This window comes from Poecile atricapillus, chromosome W, assembly GCF_030490865.1.
Source record: "Poecile atricapillus isolate bPoeAtr1 chromosome W, bPoeAtr1.hap1, whole genome shotgun sequence".
NCBI classification, from domain to species: domain Eukaryota; kingdom Metazoa; phylum Chordata; class Aves; order Passeriformes; family Paridae; genus Poecile; species Poecile atricapillus.
In genome coordinates, this window is record NC_081288.1 from 31,651,995 (window position 1) to 31,672,341 (window position 20,347).

The following is a 20,347-nucleotide window of genomic DNA, read 5'->3' on the forward strand; positions in this document are numbered from 1 at the left end:
CCTCTATTCAGCACTTGTGAGACCACATCTGGGTTACTGTGCCTGGGTTTAGGCACTGCAGTAAAGACACCGACACAGTGGAGTAAGTCCAGTGAAGGACAGCCAAGATGATAAGGAGCTATAGTGCATGACAAAACAAGAACCTGAGGGAACTGGGTTTATTCAGTTCTAGGATAAGAAAGCTAAGAGGAATCCACACCTTCCTAATAGGGGGAATACAGAATGTGGAGACTGTCCTCACTGATAGCACAACAGGCAATTGAAAGAAGCCAGAAATCAGAAAATTCCAAACACATATAAAGAAAACCTCTCTAACCATAAGAGTGGTTAACTATTGGAACAGGTTGCCCATAAGGGTTGTGAAATCTCTTTCTCCAGAAAGATTCAAAGCTTAACTGGACAAGCCTCAGAGCAACCTGAACTAATTGAACCTGTTTTGAGAAGGGGGTTGGAATAAATACCTTCCAGAAATGCCTTCCAACCTACATTATTTTACAGTTCTATACTGAATCTATCTTGTACTCCAAAGAGTACAAGATACCATGTAAATATAATGGGAAAACATCAGTAGTGTCTCTGAGTTTAAGTTCTAACCAAATTTTCTTTATAATTCTTACTTGTTAATTCATCTAACTTAGGCAGGATTATAAGCCAGAAAATTCTTGTGCTTGATCCAGACTCTAAGATATGTTAAAATTCGTATATTCATTCCTGAGTTAAAAGGTAGTTAAATACTAGTATGCATGCAATTCCCACACAAGAAGGACAATTTATGTTAACTTCCTTCAGGGAGAGTTTTCTCCACTAAAATTTCCTGCAGTGGTCATTACTACGAGCATTGGAAGAGTATTAAGACAAGTTACAAATAGGCTTTGAACATAGCATTTTCGGATATAAGGAGATAAAGCAAGGCTAAATAACATGGAATCCAATTCAAGCATATTGGAAGAACATAGGTATTTGCAGAACTGTTCATAAATGAATATTCCTTTCAAAGAAGAAATGAGTGTTCCAGTGTAAATTACAAAAAATACAAATACACACATCACTCACTACCAGGTGATAATTACCAAGATCATTATTGCTTTGGTTGATTCATCATGAAAGATATAAAAGTACTTCTTCAGTAAATGTTTTTTTTACAAACTATAGGAAACTCCACAGACAAAGGTAAGAAGTATTTCAACAGTACACCCACCTGGTTCTGTCAGTTTGAGGAGACTTGATTCAAGACTACTCAGATTTTCTGCTGCTTTCTTCATTGCTGCTAAATGGGATGCCCATGAGGAATGGTTCTGAAATATTGAATACTTTGTTATGAAAGCTTAGCTTTAGCTAAAATCAGCTTGTCAATAGTAGAAATTAGCTTAAATCCCAAGTCTTCTAAATCTATATTTTATAATTTCATCAAATTGTCTTATTTTTTTTTTGTGGTGAAATAAAAATTATGTTCATGATTTTTTTAGCACAGCAGATTTTGTCAAGCATGGGGACTCCCCACCTCAGGAGGTGTTCAAGACCAGGCTGAATGGGGCACTGAGCAACCCGGTCTAGTGGAAGGTGTCCCTGTCCAAGGCTGGGGGTTGGAGCTAGATGATCTTTAAGATCCCTTCCAACCCAAACAATTCTATGATTCTAGAACAAAAATACTAATAAATCTAGTCTTCAAAATAATAGAATACAGAATTTAGAGAAAAGAGAAAGTAAAAACCAGAGAAACTACTTTTACCTCTTTGCCACTGTGTGCTCTTTTAGTTTCCACATTTCCTGATAGGCCAGGTGAAACTGCTGGTGAGATCAACAATTTTTTCCCATAGTTAATGATAATTACTGCAAGTTCATATTCTTTCCATGAATGTAGTACCTATAAAAGAATCATCTGTTATACATTTTTTGGTTTACATAATATGCAATATTTCATTACTGTCTACTTATAACTGTCAAAATGCAGGAGTACTATAAATAGAAATTAATTACTCAATATGCAAGTTTCTTTTAATAAAAAAAAAACACAGGACTGTAGATATGTAAGATAATTGGAATTGCAGATCTGTTATCTATGCATTCTACTTCTGCTTAGCTTAACCCTCAGAGAATAGAAAGATTTACCCAGAAGTATCTATTGCTGTGATTGACACTCTCCCTGTTCTCAGGCAGTACTGCTATCAAAGAACATAAAGGGTAACTAAATGATCCTCATTTACCTCTCTGGTATCAAGTGCACATTTTAAAATCCCAACTGTATTAGTGAAAGGACTGGTGAAATTTATTTTTAAATTACGAAATTTATAAATTAACAGTGTAGCAAATGTTTTTAGATGGCTTTATCTTCTTCAGATAGAGTTCTAAAGACCCAAGTGCTTCTACTACGTGCAAGCTAACTTCACATTAAGATCTTCTTTTTTTTGATCCTACGTGTATAGATTACCTTAGGATAAACACAGTACATGACCTGACTGTAAGTCAAAAGAAAAACATATACCATGCTTTAATGAGAAACCTTTGCAATTCACTCATTCTCTTTGCTATTCTGTATGCTATCCTGTTGAAATTCTATCTCTAAGGAAAAAAAATCAGCAATATAAGTAGGTAGACATTAAGCTGAGGAATCCAACAACAAACAAACACTTAATCAAGGTTTCAAGTCATCTAATATGCTTTATTGGCCCTGATAGCAGTCACCTGGGGCTCACGCCTGTGGGGCCAGGAGCTCCCTCTCAGCTCAAGTCTAAGCCTACAGTCCCTGCTAGCTCCTATATGGCAGGAATGTTGTCCTCCAGATTGGTCCAAGTTATGCCTGGGTGTGGCAATGGATCCACTAGACTGGGCACCTGGCCCATGGACCAGCTTCTGAGCTTGACATCAGACTGTTCCCATCATGACAGACCAGCCTGCTGGGCTCTGTCTGACCTGGCCACCTCACCAGGCCTTATCATGATCTGTGGACTGACTTCCCAGCTTCAAATCTGACCTGCCTCATCACCACAAATTTACTTGATAATCTGGATGCCTGGCTGAACCTCAATACCAGGCGCTGCTCTGCCAGCCATGGCATTGCCTTTGGCTCCTGGCCTCACAGCCATGCTGGCCTTTTTAGGGTTATTTGATACTGATCTGGTCTCATGAGGTAAGCACAGAGATTCAGCTCCTATGAAGACCAAGCTGAGGAATCACCAGCACAGGGGAATACCTCAGATCATTAGCCACAGCTCAGCTTCAGTATGAGCTCTTAGCTGAAGCGTACCCAAAGCTAGAGGAAATCTGGCTTTTTCAGTATCACACATTTCTGATAGCGAGTAATGAACTGCAGCATGTTTCTAAACACGAGGGAAAAAATCCAGTACCGTCATTCTCCTTATCTCACTGAATAGACTGAGTACCTAAATCATAAATGTCATCTACAAATATGTATTATGGTTGAAAGTCAAGGTGTTGTTATTTCTGCCAGCATGCAAGACTAAACAGTATAAAGTCTCTTGCATCTAACTAGCAACTAAAACAGATATGTTAATCTGATTAAAACTACAAATATGGTTTATTTGCAATAAATAAACATTTAAACTTACATTTTACATGTACCTTATTGAAATTAGTACTACCTTGCATGTAAAAATATACATATAAAAATGTAGATCTGATGACATGGACTAATAGTTATAGATTCTTTCCAGAATAAATAGAAAAAAGTCAAAATGCATTGTTATAAAAATGCACTGATTCAAAGATACTAATAAATATTTGTATGCTTTTATTATTAAAGATAGCTGGATCTCTAAGATATCATTCTGAAGGCCAGCTTACTAAATTTCTTTTTTTTTTTTCTCTAAATGACAAGAGCTATATCTCAAATTCATCTCTAAGCACAAAAATATGAACCATACCTTTGCTGTATGATATGAAGTACAAGCTATCATATGCTGAATACTCTCATAACATCCTTCCTGTCTCCTCTGCAAAGTAGCACTTGGAATTTCTTGGAGAACAGCCAAGCATTTAATCAGGATCTGAAAATACAAGGGTTAAAAAGAAAGTTTGGAGTCTGAAGCATACCTAGAAGCTTGTATCTCTGTACAGCCATTTGTATTTCATGGTGAACCTTGAAAATACTTTGAAACCTAATGAATAGGACAAAACATTAGCTGTACAAGTGCCAATAATATAATTTCCATTTAACTGAGCAGTGTCAGGATTTCAACCACAGCCCTTTGGAATAAATGACATGTTCACATAAAATCCCAGATATTAGTATATAAATACATGATGGATATTTTAGCTGATTTAACCAACACGGACTCCAAGAACGTTTAATTCAGTGAGATTACATAATCCTGTTGGAGGACTGTTTAAAAATATATTGAGATGGTAAGAATTTCAAATGAAAAAAAAGAAATATTTCCAGTATGCTGTAAATATAAAATGCTTCTTTCCCCAATTTTGTCCATAAGAAATGAAAAGAACATGTGGGTAAATTCTTTTTCACTTTAGTTATGAAATCTGAAACAGGAGCCATTTCCAGTGGCTGTACCAGTACCTTTAGCTGGAGACCACAGCCAACAATGTCTTAAGCAAGAAGCTATCCCTGTATTCAAACTGCTGATTTTATTTTTTTTTTCTAAGGACTCCTGAAAACTTCCCAGGGCCCTAAGTGCCCCAGTAGTCCCCCACTGGGGACTACTTAACTTGAGATCTCCCCTCACACCCTCTGCCCAGGGCCCAAGAGTGCCAATCAAGCTCAGGCACAAGCCTCCAGAACTGCTGTGCTGGTCTTCAGTTCTTTGTCCTGGATGGACCTTGGAGCTGTGTTGTAGCTTTGTCTCCAGCCTCTGGCTTCAATTCCTGCATCTCCTGACTTTTTGTCCTGGATGGACACTGGGCCAGCCCCCTAACCTCACGTTCTCTGGACTGTCAGTGGATCCTCTTACCACCACCCTGCTCTGTCTGCCATACTCAGATGCTACTGGTCTGTGCCTCACCTGCAGTGCAGTCACCTCATCCTTTCTCACAGAGCCAATATACTATTATTGCTGCTACCTAAAAAAGCTACCTAATTACAGGAAAAAGATTTGTGTATTTCCACTGTGTGCTTGCTCAATCTAAAAACCACATCTGCTGCTTCATAAATGGCATGGGAGGATAGGTACTCTATTTTTGAAGAAAAGGTGTTTGCTTCCGGAAAGACTGCATTATCAAATCACTGAATAGCTTTCTTTTCTTTAAGAAGAAAACAAAACTGTATATGAAGCAAACATTCCAAATTTAAAAATTAAAAAATAAAAAAAGAACCACAGGCAAATGCTGCTTTTGTTTCCTCAAAATTGCCATCTGCAAATAACATTCAAGTAGAAATTACATTGTAGATTCTGCTACGGTTTAAAATACCAACAATCACGCTGAAGAAACAATCAATACTCTGCAGTTACTTCACCATGTCTGAGAGCAGAATGTGTGCAGCTTATACCTAACTTACATGCATTGGGGACATATAAAACTCTAAAAGGCTTTTCTTTCATCAGCTATTAAGAAGGCAAACATAGATATTTATCTCTCCAACTGTACTGCCTACTAAAAGTTTAATTTGAATCACTGCAGAACCTGACAGCTGCTATGTCTTAAAATGCTCTCACCTGAACTACTGGCACTAAAAAAATCTTGTGATAAATAAGTGGGGCAAGGAGGCCATAACATTGTACAACAGACTGCAGGGTGTAACTTGCATTGTTCAACCAGTTGCTAAGTTCAATTGCCACAGTCATTCTTTCACATTCAGCTAATCTAGCAACCTGTAAAAGAAAAACACATTTTGATTTAAGTATGCATTCTGTAGTTTAAATCATTTGAGAGTGGAAGAAGACAGATGTTATTGCCATTTAAAAAGCAGGATAAGCAGCAAATAAGATGAAAGTTTAAAAGTGAATTTACATTGACACCTGTTAGAAGTATATTAAAAACAAATTATTCCTGATACTAAAGGAAACGATTGCTCTTGATCTAATTGTACCCTCTGAGTTTGCCCATATAGTTTATAAATTGAGGCTGATTAATAACCTCACACTAGGTGGAGCAGAAATTTCACATGCTAGTCTCTCAGAGTAGGTAGGGGAAGGATAATTCTTCTTTGCCATCAAGTTATCTGTTGCAGTCCTTGCAAGTGAGAGTTGATCTTGTAAAGTCACTGCATAATGAACTGCCCACATACTTTACAAGTACTTCAGCAAAGAAAGGAACAGACTAGGAATGCAATAAAACAGGAGGCAAAGCTTGACTATCCAAATAAAAAAGAAAGGGTGTTTTTTGTCATTAACATGCCATTATACTATAAAAAACTCTGAAATAAAATATTAGTATATTAAAACCATGAAACCCTGTTAGAAGTCACATCTTAAGATACATGTATTAAATAGCATAAATGTTTAAGATTAAAAATTAAAGGCAGATCTTAATAGGACAAAAATAACTATTATTATACTTCTTTCTTATATTATAGTCTACCACCACTGAAGTAAAGAAAAATCCTTCAGTAGGAATCAGTGGGCTTCGGATTAGGCAATCAGTGATTCAGAAACCATCATTCCAGCAGGATCTGAATAGCCAACAGCTTCTGAAATACTTCAGAAAGAAAGAAATAAAGGCCATGTAACCCACAGAAGATGGAGTATTCTGTAAACAGGATTAGTTGATTGCCACATCTATCTTGCAATATCTTGCAATGATGAAAAAGTAAAATCAAATCCAGTATATTGTTTTAAACCACACATACTTGCTCCTTATAAAATATCTCATTGGAACAGATGGAATCACAGAAGAGTGCTCCTTCCATGACACTGATGTCAGAAACAGCAAATATATTCCTCAAAAAGAGGTGCAAGGTAATAGGAGAAGCCTGAGATACAGCTTTAAAACATAACCTACAAAATACAAAAGCAAAAGAACGGTAAAAGCATGTTAATTATGATTGAAATCTTGCATGCCTGACACTGCATTATAATAAAATGAAGTCTTCAGTTTTAAAATTATGGACAAAAAGGATTAGTATAACTTTTTCTGGAAATAAGAGTTACATATAAAACTGAAAAATTGCTTGAAATTTCTAAATTATAAATGAAATAAATAAAAATATGACTTCTTTTGAAATTGCTATCCACTTTCTACAAATCTATGACTTTTCCTTATTCACATCATCTAATACAGTGAAAGCAATTTTGAACTGTCTTTGAAAACTTCAGATGCTACAGCTCATTTATTTTCAGTCTCCTTTTACACATTGTTCTTCTGTATTCTGATAATGATACAAGCAGTTCTGAAGTCCATTACTAAGTATTACTAACAGACTCCTTTTCAACACTTTTGTCTTGTATTACAAGTCTCAAAAGAATCTCTTTTCCTTTGCTTGCTTTTCTGTCAAGATAATTTTGGTTGTTTTTTTCCTTCACTGGGCACAGAGAGGCATTTGTACTTGCTGTATTTTTTTAATATTTTTGTTACAGGAAAAATCCTATGGTTTTGAAGTATAAGAATTCCTTCCTCTCCTCGATTGTGTTTCCTGAAAAAGACTGAAACTCGAGAAGGAAGATCAAATAGATGCATTCACATACTTGACATTACCAAGATACCACCACCAGGGCTTCTGGCTGGAAACACAGGTTTCTTTCCTTTAGGCTCCCTCTGCTGTCCCTTTAGCAAGTCCAATTTCTTACCTACTGCTCAGTAAAAGTGAAACTGCCCGATACCGCAGCCGTGAGAATCTTCCATGTTAATTGGAAAAAAAATAAAAATAAAAAATAAAAAAGAGGCTTGGCCATAACTGTTAGAAAAGCAAAATCCCTGAAATTGGTTTGCACAGCTGCTTAAAATTTTCTGTCTTTATCTGATTTATCTGAAAATAGACTCATTACAATGTTATCTCTAGGGGTGGATATGTTAAAAAAAACTGCCTATGAAAAAAATATAATGACAAAACAAATGCAGAAAACAGCACAGTGACTATGGTTGCTTTTGTTTCCCAGGCCAGGGACAGATTAAAAAACCCCACACAATCATTAAATAGGATGTGTAGTAATTATCTGCCAGCATCTATGGAGTCCACAGGCTGGGTGCAAATCCCAAGTGCTGCTATGGCATGTAACATCAAGCCCCTTGGTGCATCTCTTTGTCAGCTATCAGACATGTGGTGGCACTTAAAAGGCAGATGGTGAAGTTGATCATTTGTATTCAGTTATATTGGATATTAATTCATTATCAAATCATAAATAGCTGACTTACATATAAAACTATTTTAAAAAATATTTCATGTCTATTATCTCCTAAAAATTCTTTTATCTGGGATTAAATTGAGTTTTGATGTATTTCCAAACCTGAATCTACTGAATTTCAGTAAATGCAACCACAAAATTTTTAGCTGGGCTATGAAAAACTTACATAATTATGGCTGAGCATTTGAAATTTTTTCATAAAAGAATTAATTTTAAATATCTCTAAAGCCCTTTAGCATGTGCAAAGATTATTGGCACATTATATAGCCACCCCAAAATAAAATTAGCAAACATTTACCTATTTTGGTTGGTGTTCTTGGCAAAATGTTCAGAGTTTCTGAGATCTATTGCTCCCTTAATTGGAAAGTCAGGAACCCAGTGCATATGATACACTTTGCTCATGAAAATCCATCACACAAAATTAGTACCCACTTTAGAAATATTTCACAATTATCTTAAGAAAACAGCAGCCATTCTAAAGAATTAGGTGTGCAAATGTTAGCAGTTCCATAAATAATAAAAATCCTCAGCTAATTATAATTTTTTTTCAGAACGTTTTTCATATCACAAGCCTGAACAAAATTCCACAACTTGAAATTCTTCTAAATAAAATTTGCACATCTATAATGAGAAAATAATTATAGATAACGAATTAACTATAATTTTGTTTCACCAGTTACCTTTTTTCAGATATAGTCAAATTACTCCTTGCAGAAATAACAGCTGCATTGGGAGGCAGCGAAGAATCCAAAACAAAGTAATCCCACATTGGTGAAAATGCTGCTCTGGCTAATCTAAAGTTGCCCGTCTGATAGGCTACCTACAAAACAAACAAACAATGAGTTGACATGCTCATGAAATAACCAAGCCAAATAAAATTATAGGATAAATAATGTTTCAAACTCCCCACATGTAAATTTACAATTTCTCTAAGAATATTCTGCCATAGTTGAAGAAAATACATGTAGCAACAATTGGATCCTACTAATACTAGAGCAGCTCAGATTCAGTATCAGAGAAAGCAAAGGAGTTCCTTGATTGCTGACCAATGCTCTAACAGCCCTGTGTGGAAAACCTTACAGGCATTGTGCTGAAGTTTTTGAAGGCATATAAATTAATCTAGGTTCATTTTTCTTTTGCTAATACTGAAGGCAGAATGCCCTTCAGTTCTGAATAACAGCATGTAAACTAAGCCAAATAAGTAGGCATAAATTCACGTGGATATATCTTACACTGCACTATTTTAGGAAAGCTTCTAACTGTTCCAAATGATCTCTCTGTAGGGCTAGACAATTTCACTTTCCTCTGTGTCACAATCTGTTTTAAATATCCTTCAGTAAGAACACAGAAAATTATAGTGATCTGACAACCATTGTGGTCTCTCACAAGATACTACAAAACTAATTTCAATATGAAAATGGCTTGACACCTGCTAAGTTCAATAACATTTTTTGTTCCATAATGACTAACAAAATTATTTCTAGCACTTGGTCTCAACCACAAAAATGAAAAAAAAAAAAAAAAAAAAAGAGAGAAGCAAGAAGTAAAATGCAGACTTTAAAACAGAGATGGGTAAGAAAACCAAGTCCTCTCCACTTAACCTGACATTTCTGGTAATTTTGAATTAAGAATCAACTTACTTAGATATACTATTTTTATGTTAAAATTGTGATTTGTGCTTATCAAGGCAAGAAGGTCTCAAGTTGTTACCAGATGCAGTTTTAGAATGACTGAAAACAAGTAACTACAACCAAATGGAAGTAGGGGTCCATTATCATATTCTAACCCTACCTGAGTTAAATATGCTCGAACAGTAGTAGCAGAAAGGGGTGGATAGGCAAGGATTGGCTTAGTCATTTGGCCAATGGCATCCCCAATAAGTTTTCCATCTGAAGAATATGCTGCGACGGCAAATATGTATTTCTCATTGGCATCTAACCCTTGTACTTCAAAGAGAATTTTCCCATTCGCTGGTATCTAACAATAAAAATATTTTTCTAGTTACACTCACTGTACGTATCAAAAACAAGTCACAAATTCTAAACTTTTATTATTAAACAAACTATTTAATGGTCTTGGATACAATCAAAGTACAATCCAGATTAATAGCATGTCGTATACTAGATTCTTGTATTAAATTCTTGAAAACAATGAGAAACTACGAGAAAACAGTGAAATGATAGGTGAAGTTTTCTCTAGAATGCCAACGCATATGCAGACCACATAACTTAAGGGAACAGTTAAGTAAAAGGACCTGATGTTTTTCTATGATACTTCTGTCCATTTGAACATTCACACAGTGATTGTCCATGCTTGCAGTCACTGAGCTGAAACATTCTGTCCCTGAACTGCGCTTCCAGACAAAGACCATACTGCTCTCCTTCATACATGCGACCTTCTTGCATCAGATATAGGCAGAGATATATCTGCTCCTTTCAGCACCAGCAAAAGTACTTTGAAGATTGCAAAGCAAACAACATCTTCATTTTTCTTTCAAGTAATTGTATACCTGCACTTCAATATCATGGCTCACTCCTAACAAGATTTTCCACCTTCCTCTCTGTGACCAAGGTGACTTACACAAGGAAGATCTGAGGACTTCAAGGGTCTTGAAACCAGAAACAAGTGCCAGCGATGGAAGGATAACATGAGAATCAGCATCAACAGAATGGTCTTACTCAAACAGTCTGTCCTTCATAAGGAGACCTCTGAACAACTGAAATCCCTTCAGATGCTGGGGCTGAATCCTGAACCAGCAGACCAGAAATATCTTTACAACAGTCTGAAACATCCCCTTATGCTTAGCTGATAGATCATTTGATCCCAAGAATTCTAAACATTTTTCTTGGAGTCAGCAGATAGAGATTTTGTCTGCAGATCAGCATTTTGCAAAGCATATCCTAAAGCAAACAGAAGTTCCAATGCAGAGGCGTATGGTTAACCTCAGGTCTGTGTGCATCCAGCGCCTGTCAGAGCTAAGAAGGTCAGTGGCTTAGATGGACTACAGCAAATTCACAGAAAAAACAGCTGGCAGTGGGCTGAAAGTCACTTGTCAAGCAGTTAATTCACCTGCTACAGAATGGAATATTGAAACTAACTTGCGAAACACCACATGAAGCTTGGTTTTGTGGATTTGATGATCAGAGTATTAGGAATTACATCATAGCCTCTACTGCCAGTACCTACACACACCTCTTTCCATACACTTTCTTTTAAGGAGAGGCACCATGGGAATAGGTGCAAAGGGGAAGATTCCCTCTCCATCACCAAACACTGTCAGTGTTCACATCAGTGTCTATCAGTGCACATAGAGAGTTATTGCTTGCAGAGCCAGGAAAGCCTGAAACATCAGGCAAAAGAAGTTGAGATCATTCTTCTGTCAGAAAGCACAAGAGACCTGCCCTGCAAAGAACAGAACTCTTCATAAAGATTTGCAGACATAGAAATTATCACTGAGGTGATCAATGAGGTGTTAGACTACAGAAAAATCTGCTGAAGAGGATATCCTGAAGCTTTCTTCCTCCTTTCCTAAATCATAAAATGCATAGTATTTGGATGGTTCATTGCTGTCATACTGGAGGACAATGCAATAGCAGGCATGAGTGAATGAAAACCAGAACTTTCTCAGTCTGTGCAGAAACACCAGAATATGATCCAAAGGGAACAAAAAAACCTACCTAAAAATGCAAAACCAAACCAACAAAGCAGAAAAAAAAAAAATCCAAGATGTTTAAATTGTAATGAACAAGTAACGTAGGAGTACTAACACAGTCAACATGATCAGTCATAAGTAATTAAAGATGTAAGGGATGATTCACCGTACCACATATTCACAGAATGAAAGGGAAAGAGCATGAACCTAGAAATAAACTGTGTCTGAATGTGAAGGTTATTGAAAAAGTTGTATTATCATGCTGCCAGAATTAAGTAAGGCAATGTCTTGTTTAGAAGAAATAGCTGATAGGTGTTACACAATTAAGAAGAATAATGAATTTTTATCTGTTTAGAACTTTTCTCTTTTTTTAATTCCTGGAAAGAGTAGTGTCTGTAATACACTCTAGAAATATGTCATATACTTTATTTTACTTTTGCATTTCTTAGATATCACTCAAAAACCCATAGTTATAACAAGGTAGAGATTTGTTTAACTTCAAGCTTTTGAGTAATTTAATTTCTTATTCAAAAAAGATTCCTGGAAGTTTTTTTAGTATAAAGATACAAGAGTTTGTCAAAGGCTTAGCCAGTTACATTTTAAAAAACGTGTCAGATAGAAAGATTCAGAGTTGGGGTATTTTTAGAGGAAGAGAGAATTACCTAAGCAAGTTTTACCTCTGTCTTACCTGTTCTCCTGAATTTTGAAGTTTATTGCTATTTAACCTTACTTTTGTATGACTTCCTCCTGCTACACAGCCAAAAATACAGTACCATGAAACCTTTATAGAAAATGAGAACAAAATTAGTTGATGCACAGTATTATTTCCATTTTTTGCCTCATGTAGAATGCACAAATTTTGTGAAAACAATCTCTACAAAAAACCTCAGCTTAGTTATAAAAAAGTATAGTCTCACTGCATTAAAACATCAATTATTTTATTGAGCTGCTATAAAAATAGATATACTACTAGTGGCAATAAAAGCAGATGATTCTCCATTATGCTAACCCCATCTTGAGTTACCCTATTCCTCAAAGCTATCTCAAAGCACAAACTCTACAGGTCATAGATTTAAAATCACCTAGATCCATTATTTGATCCGTTCAATGGTACTCTTCTAAAGCTGGGACTGAGTTCCAATCTAGAAAACTACTTGAAGACAGATCCTTAAAATCAGGCAAAAGAAGTGCAGGTATGACATCCTTTCCTTCTGATGTGCCAACTGCAGAGCTCAGCTTCCTGTCATCAAAGCTGCTGAGGCTGCACTCCGTCTCACTGTCATCACTGAAGGTACTGAAGAGCATCAGTCCCAAAAGTGAGCTCTAAGGGACCCCACTCATCACCATCCACTACCTGGACATAGAGCCCTCTCTGGCTGTGTCCATCCAGTCAATTCCTTATCTATCGAATGGCTGTTCATCCATCAAATCTGTGTCTTTTCAATCTGGAGATCAGCATGTCATGTGAGACCATATCAAAGGCCTTACAGAAGTCTAAATGTGACATTTGTTGGTGTTCCCCTGTTGACTGTTTTTCACAAGGTGTTATTGAAATTGAGAAGATTATTTTCAGCAAATGAGCCTTAAGATCTGAAAATTTCACAGGTATTTTGACTCCTAGTACAAACACTATATTTGTCTAATTAAATCCTAGGCACACATTTATCCTAAGAATAAATACTAAAATCCTAAGTGCTCAGTTAATAACTTCTACATTAAAAAACTAGCTTTCCTGTCTGCTCAACAGCTATGTGCTAACTTCAGAAAAAAAATTTCTTTTAGACTGGGTTCAAATTTTAAGAACAATAATCACACTTCGCCATCTAGTGGCCCAAGATGCTGCATTCACTCTCCTGTATCAAACAAAATGAAGTTTGAACATATACTAAAATAAATTAACAACTAAATTTTAAAGGGTTGGGTTTTTTTTCCCATTTTAGAATCAGTAAGGATAAAAATTATAAACTTTTCCCTAACTAAAATATTTTAAATTTACTAATAAAACTGCAATAAAACTGCAGGTTATGAAACAACTGTTCACAGAAACATTCTTGCCACTATTAATAAGATTTGAGTTTCTACTGGGTCTATACACATGGTTATTTGGAAGAAGCTAGCAAAACCACTATGATTTCTCTCAAAAATAACCTGCATAGTGTGTTTTTCATACTTCAGCCTGTTTGAATCCTTTCTGGACAAGGGAAGGAGAATAAGGTGATTTAGAAAAGTCAGAAGGTATTTACCAAGGGCAAATTAGGGCTGACCCCCATGACTGGCCTCTGTGACAAAATTACTTGATTGGCAGAAGAAGGAGAAGGAGGAGATGCCATTTACTTTTCACAGTAGTGCATGGTAGGAGAAGGAAAAAGAAGATCTAAATTGAAGCAAGGGAGACTTCAACTGTACACGGAAAAAAGTTTTCTTTCATGTTGCCCTGTTGGAACACACTTTCCAGAGAAGCTCTCTCCATTCTTGGAAGTTTTCAGAACTGACTGCATAAAGCTCTGAGCAAACTTGCTTAGTCTCACAGGCAACTCCACTTGGAGCAGGTTGGACAAGAGACTTCTAATGCCCCCTACGTCCTGTGACTCTACATGCTCAACAGAAAGTGGATTATTTCCACCTGAACTATGCCACTTCAACATTTCATTAACAGAGACTTCAGTGTGGAACTTTTTTTGCATCGCATGATGCAACAGTCTTGCCTCTCTTCAGAGGGTAACTAGGAATATAGTTGCAACCCCCAAGCAAGAAAATTAGCTTTTAGAATAAATAAGTATTAGACAACAGAAGCACCAAGGGACATGATGCATGAGATTAAGAAAGTCTCATGCAAATGTGAAGATCAAAACAGTGAGTCACAGAGGAAAATTGACTCACAGAGGACAAAAAAAGGGATACTTAATTAAGTCAGAATAACATAATCCTCTCAGGAACAAAGAAAAATGTTTTGGTATAGCACTGTATAACAACTTTTTCTCTTGTGTATGGTTTAGTTATTTCTTATGCAGTCATCATGAAAAACATTACCTGAATATCTGAATCAAATGGGGCTGGTTTAAATGTCATGGAGCAATGTGATCTAGAAAGCAACAGAGGAGGAGGAGGAGTCCTGATGTTTTTCTTGCTTCTCATAGCTTCTTTGAGACTGCAATACAATGCACTTTGTTCAGCTTCAACCTGCTCAATTAAACTTAGTGCTTCCTATGATTGAAATTAAAACAAAAGAGAAAACTATTAAAATATAACAATCAGATTTAAATTTTATACATTATTTTCAAATTCTCATAGAAAATTTCACTGCTACATACAAAACTTTCAGTAGCTTTTCATATTACCCTACATCCTAAATGAGGATGAATGGTACTTTGTGTAAACTCATATATGCAGATTACTTTCAGAATTGGAGAATGAAGGGTTACCTATGAAAGAAGCATATCCAATTTTGGAAGAACCCATAGGAAAAAATAGAGTGATCACATATAATGCTGATAAGCAATTAGTGCCACCCAGGGATTATCTCCAAGAAACAAAAAAGATATCAACTCCTAATTAGGAGCTAGAAACCTAACCTGTGGAATTTCTAGAGGAGCTGTAGAAGCAGTTAGACTGAATTTTTTTGTACTTCAGAAACAGAGGGGAAAAAAATTAAGTCTACAAATAAAGAAAAAGGAGGAGAATTTGGGTCCAGAAAAGGTAGGGCTAAGCCATTTTCCCCCTGGTTATCTGTAGACAGCTGAAAGCTGACAGCTGTCAAAGATGTGGGGGAACCTTGCATACAATGATTATGTGGCCATTTGGCTGGAGGCTACACTTTTTTCGTACTTGACTGAATAGCAACTTGGTAGGTTTCTTCACCTTGATTTCACTGCCAGTTCAAGAGAAACTTAACATGGAAATCTAATATTAAGAACTTAGTACTTCTATATCTTTACTTGCGGCAGCTGTTCAGCCCATAATAAAGCTAAAAAGGCCAACTCACAGAGATGAACAAGGATTACATTTTGTGTAGAGACAAGAAATTATGTATTCCTACAACTAGAAACTTTATTATTTGAAGAATTTTAGTACCCTAGACCAAGGATTTAGTACTAGACCAAGGATTTAGGCTGAGCTGAGTCTGAAAGATAAAATGAAAAAAAAATTCCAAGTTATTGGTAATTCAGTGACAATCCTTTAATCTTATACCTTAACAGGTCTTTGTCCTCATGTGTTTAGAAGACTACACAATAGTGTGTCAGATCACAGACTGAGTAAGCCTGGAATCTCATATCCAAAAATTGTGAATGGATTACAGGTTTATGGTGAAATGAGTGAAACAGGGAGCTAAGACCTAATAGAACCACTTGCATAGCTAATCACTTTCACAGCCCTACCACTCCACCCCATCCCCTCCCCCTTTAGCACCATTTAGCATCCACCGTAATGGGACATATTACAGGAAGGATACAAGATAAAGAACAAGATATGGAGTGACTCCATCATTCAGCCATTCAACTTTTGCAAGCAGTAGTTTGAAGCTTCACTGCTTCCTTCAAAACTATACTTCTCCATGGCAAGCAGTCCTATGATACAATTTTTAACTGAAAGTATCATGGACTCATACTTGTCTGAGGACATATATCTGGTAACCACAAGGGTGGCAATGCTCCCAGGTTGAATAAAGATGGCGTTGTGACTGAGAGTGGTGTCACTGCATGACCTGTACTTCAGTAATTGTAGAACTTGGAAGATAATAAACGTGGCAGTGTTGCAAGATGAGCAAGATTAATCTTGCAGTTGAGGAAGCCAAATGTCATCATGAAAACCCCAAATGCTTGAACTGTGATAAAACACATTTTATCCTTGCCTCTGTCACGGACTTGCACCATGGTATTAACTTAATCACATTATTTCAATTTTACAACTGGCCCATGACAACTACCAGTGTATCCAATTCTGTAAAAACTTGGATAACCAACCAGACATATAGGACAGGAAGAACGAATTAAACAACTGTGAAAGAAATAATAAAAATGCACAGCAGTTAAGCAGTTTGATGTAATTGAGTAAACACATATGACTCAGAAGCTTCCATATTCTACTCCGTTGTTTACTGCATGAGAAATGGTTATTTGTATGCTTCTCAAAATAAAATAAACTGCTTCCTATTTTGCTAAATAATAAAAACAGATTTGTAGGATATTGTGCTGATTACAGGAGAAAAGACCAGAAGATGCAAGTAATTCAATATAAAGCTCTACAAAAAAAAAAAAAAAAAAAAAAAGCAAGAAAATAAAAGTACGGATTTGCTGTTTATTAAGTGAGTACCATCCACCTCAAGCAGTAAAATTAATTGAGCTTATAATTAAATATTTCATCATAAAATAAATGTCAAAGAGATCATGCTAAGTTTGTCCAGACAAAATTAATTCCAGTATTTTCTGGAAACTACCTGCAGATATATTTTTTTATCTACATCTTTCTTGGTGAAAAGTGCACAGAAGCAAAATGTAGTGAAGGACATTTTTGACAGGTAAATGTTTGCTTGGGATAACCAGATATTTCTTGGGAATTGCTTGTAAGTCTTTACTGGTGAATACAGTTACAACTTTCATACTGTATCACAGCATCTGATATGATATTCATAAATAACACATATTTTACAAATATATGAGATATTTTTAATGTATGCATTTTCTGATCCAGTTTTTGCATTCTTCTGATGTAACAAATATATGTATTACTTATCATGCTTCCAAATTTGTGGCACTTAAAAGAAAAACAATTTCTAGTAACTTCTTGTTTAAAATACTCTTTTATATATTACATATTGAAAATTGCAGATTCTGTTATCTGTTATAAAGGCTATAAAGAAACTTCAAGCCCTGTTGATGAGCTTTTTCATGGCAATTTTCATGGGCAGATGCTGGCACAAAGGTCAATGGAAATACTGTCATTGACTTCAAAAGACTGAAACAAATCCAGGAAGACTCTGCTTTTAGCTCCAATAGATTCCAAAATCCCAATATATAAACTGGTTTTTTAGAATGAATAAAATAAAGTCCATGTCATCATCACCAGCTAAAGCATTCTAAGACTTGAAGATCTTGGAAAAAGAGCAGTGTCGAAGATTACAGTAAGGAAACCTGAATGACATTTTGGCAACGTATAGGTTCATAACTGCAAAGCGCAGGAGATAAAATAGGAAGGAAGGAAAGATCTAATCTTCTCTCAGGTTTCCTGAAATTTGCATGTATGCACAAAATTTGGGGATGTGCCCTTTCTTTGTTTTAAGGTCACTTTACTCTTTGAAACTTCTCCAGAAAAAATTGACAATACAAGTTAAAAACACACAATGACCCTCAAGTTCCTTCCATTTTTGTTTTTATAAAAAGTAGTATTACGTGTCTTAATTACATAGAACATGAAAAACTGTGCTAATGGTAAAGTATTTCTATCATAAAGTTCTTATTACCTCCAGTAGCTGCCTTTGAGAAGCAGTAGTTAACTCTTCAGGGAACTTCTGTGCAGCCTTTTGCATCAAAAAGATTGCTCTGGATAGCTTATTCCTTTTAATTTTTTTCATTATAAGTTCCTCTAAAAAACAGATATTTTAAGATATTTATGAAACAGTGGCAATAATTTATTATACTTCTAAAATCTTAAGTAATGTCTTACCTGATAAATACTGGAAATCTTCAATATTCTTTTCACGAGACTTACTAGACTTAAGACGTCTGTCAACAACTTGAGTACCTGTGTAGGATGGGAATATTGAGTTATTTTGATAGTGCTATTGCAAAAAAATTGAGTGATAGGTTAATACGTAGTTTTATAGTAAAGCTCTGCTCTGTTTCACATTCTTTTCTTTGGTTCAAGTAGAACTTCTTGTACAGATCATGCCACTAAAAATACTCCATCCTCCTGTCTACATTTTTAGTAGTTATATTAACACCACAGAAAAAGAGAGGTTTGATCATAGGGAGCAGGGCACAATGTAGCTCTGCAGTGTCAAATTAATACTAGGTTTTAATTTTAAAAAACCAAAACAACACTAATAATGAGAGAAAAAGCTGAGTTTTTTTCAGAAGCCATTTAGCAAAAGTGGAGTATCCGTTGACTGGAAAGATAAAGAGACAACTTCACAGGAGTAGAAGTTCAAATTACCAAGAGCACTGAATAAAATATTTAAGTCATTCTCTAGAGAGAAAATTAGCACTACAGAAAAAAAAATCTGCAGAACATCCCCCGATTTTTCTTTACTGGCATTATAAAACTTAATATTATAACTAAAATACAACAACTGTCTAGGAATGAAATCCATTAATTGCAGTGAAGTTTAACTGCCATTGGTTGAGTAAAGGTTGGAGACCAGTATCATGTAAATCTAAATTCTGCAAATTCAGTACAATATTTCTGGTACATAAATTATATATAAACTGCCAAAACATCAGCTCCTCTCCAGAAAGCAGATACTCCTTTACTTCTTAGTACTACAGAATATCTTAGCAAAAAGGCTCTAATCAAGTCATGAAGATTTTTTAACTACTGAAACCTACCTTGTGTAATTTTAAGAAGTTTCACAGCTACTCGATGTTGGGCCTGAATGAGCTCCAAGTGTAAATCTGCTACAAAACCATTATCTGTTCCTGTTTTACCATCACCACATCCCAGAACAGAATTCAAATTCTGATCATTTGAGTCCACCTAATGAATAGGAAGTGGCAATCAAGTAAATACAAAATTCCATTATTTAGCTTACTGCATTTTTCTGGATATTGATATTATTTCAGTAAACTGACAAAACTGAAATTTGTCATATTCGTGTAATAGGCAGTCAATCAAGAAAGCATGGAAAGGAGAGTGACCAGACAGAGAAAGCACAGATAATTGACAAAGAGAACTAGACAGAATCTGAGATTCAATAGAAAACTGGATCAATAATAAAGACAAAACCGCAAAAACTATCTTTTACTGTGTTACCAATCCACAAAACAAGTATCATATTGATATAGAATGAAAATATTTAGAAAATTTGAACTCACATCAAGAACAAACATTTATTTTAATAATAAACAGTTGCAAGCAATAAATATGAACAGGATTTCTGCTCTTATCTTATACAATATATGATATATAATATATTATATATATTATAATTATTTCAAAATAAAATGTTAAAGAAAGCCTAAAGGAATTCACAGTCTATTACTGAAAGAGAAAAATGCTCTTTCAACTCATGCTGGCTTTGGCTTAGGCAGAGTTAGTTTTCTTCGTAGTAGCTGGTATGGAGCAGTGGTTTGGATTTGTGCTGGAAACAGTGTTAATAATGTCAGAGATGTCTTCATTACTAATGAGCGGTGCTCACACAGCCTCAAGGCTGTGACAGCACTGCTTCTCACACCACCTCACCAGAGAGGAAGCACAAGAAGTTGGGAGGAGGCACAACTGAGGCAGGTGATCC

The 20,347-nt window shown here is 35.7% G+C and overlaps 1 protein-coding gene across 1 annotated transcript in view; it reads right to left on the reverse strand.

Annotated features, from left to right (window-relative positions):
- The window catches only part of LOC131592081 (cilia- and flagella-associated protein 54-like), a 101,611-nt gene that overhangs the window by 55,847 nt on the left and 25,417 nt on the right, over window positions 1–20,347 (reverse strand). Inside the window, 12 exon segments of the mRNA XM_058863359.1 lie at window positions 1,199–1,295; window positions 1,724–1,864; window positions 3,882–4,004; window positions 5,625–5,780; window positions 6,758–6,905; window positions 8,930–9,069; window positions 10,041–10,226; window positions 12,590–12,682; window positions 14,932–15,105; window positions 18,359–18,480; window positions 18,562–18,639; window positions 19,443–19,590. Coding sequence (XP_058719342.1) covers window positions 1,199–1,295; window positions 1,724–1,864; window positions 3,882–4,004; window positions 5,625–5,780; window positions 6,758–6,905; window positions 8,930–9,069; window positions 10,041–10,226; window positions 12,590–12,682; window positions 14,932–15,105; window positions 18,359–18,480; window positions 18,562–18,639; window positions 19,443–19,590 — 1,606 coding nt within the window.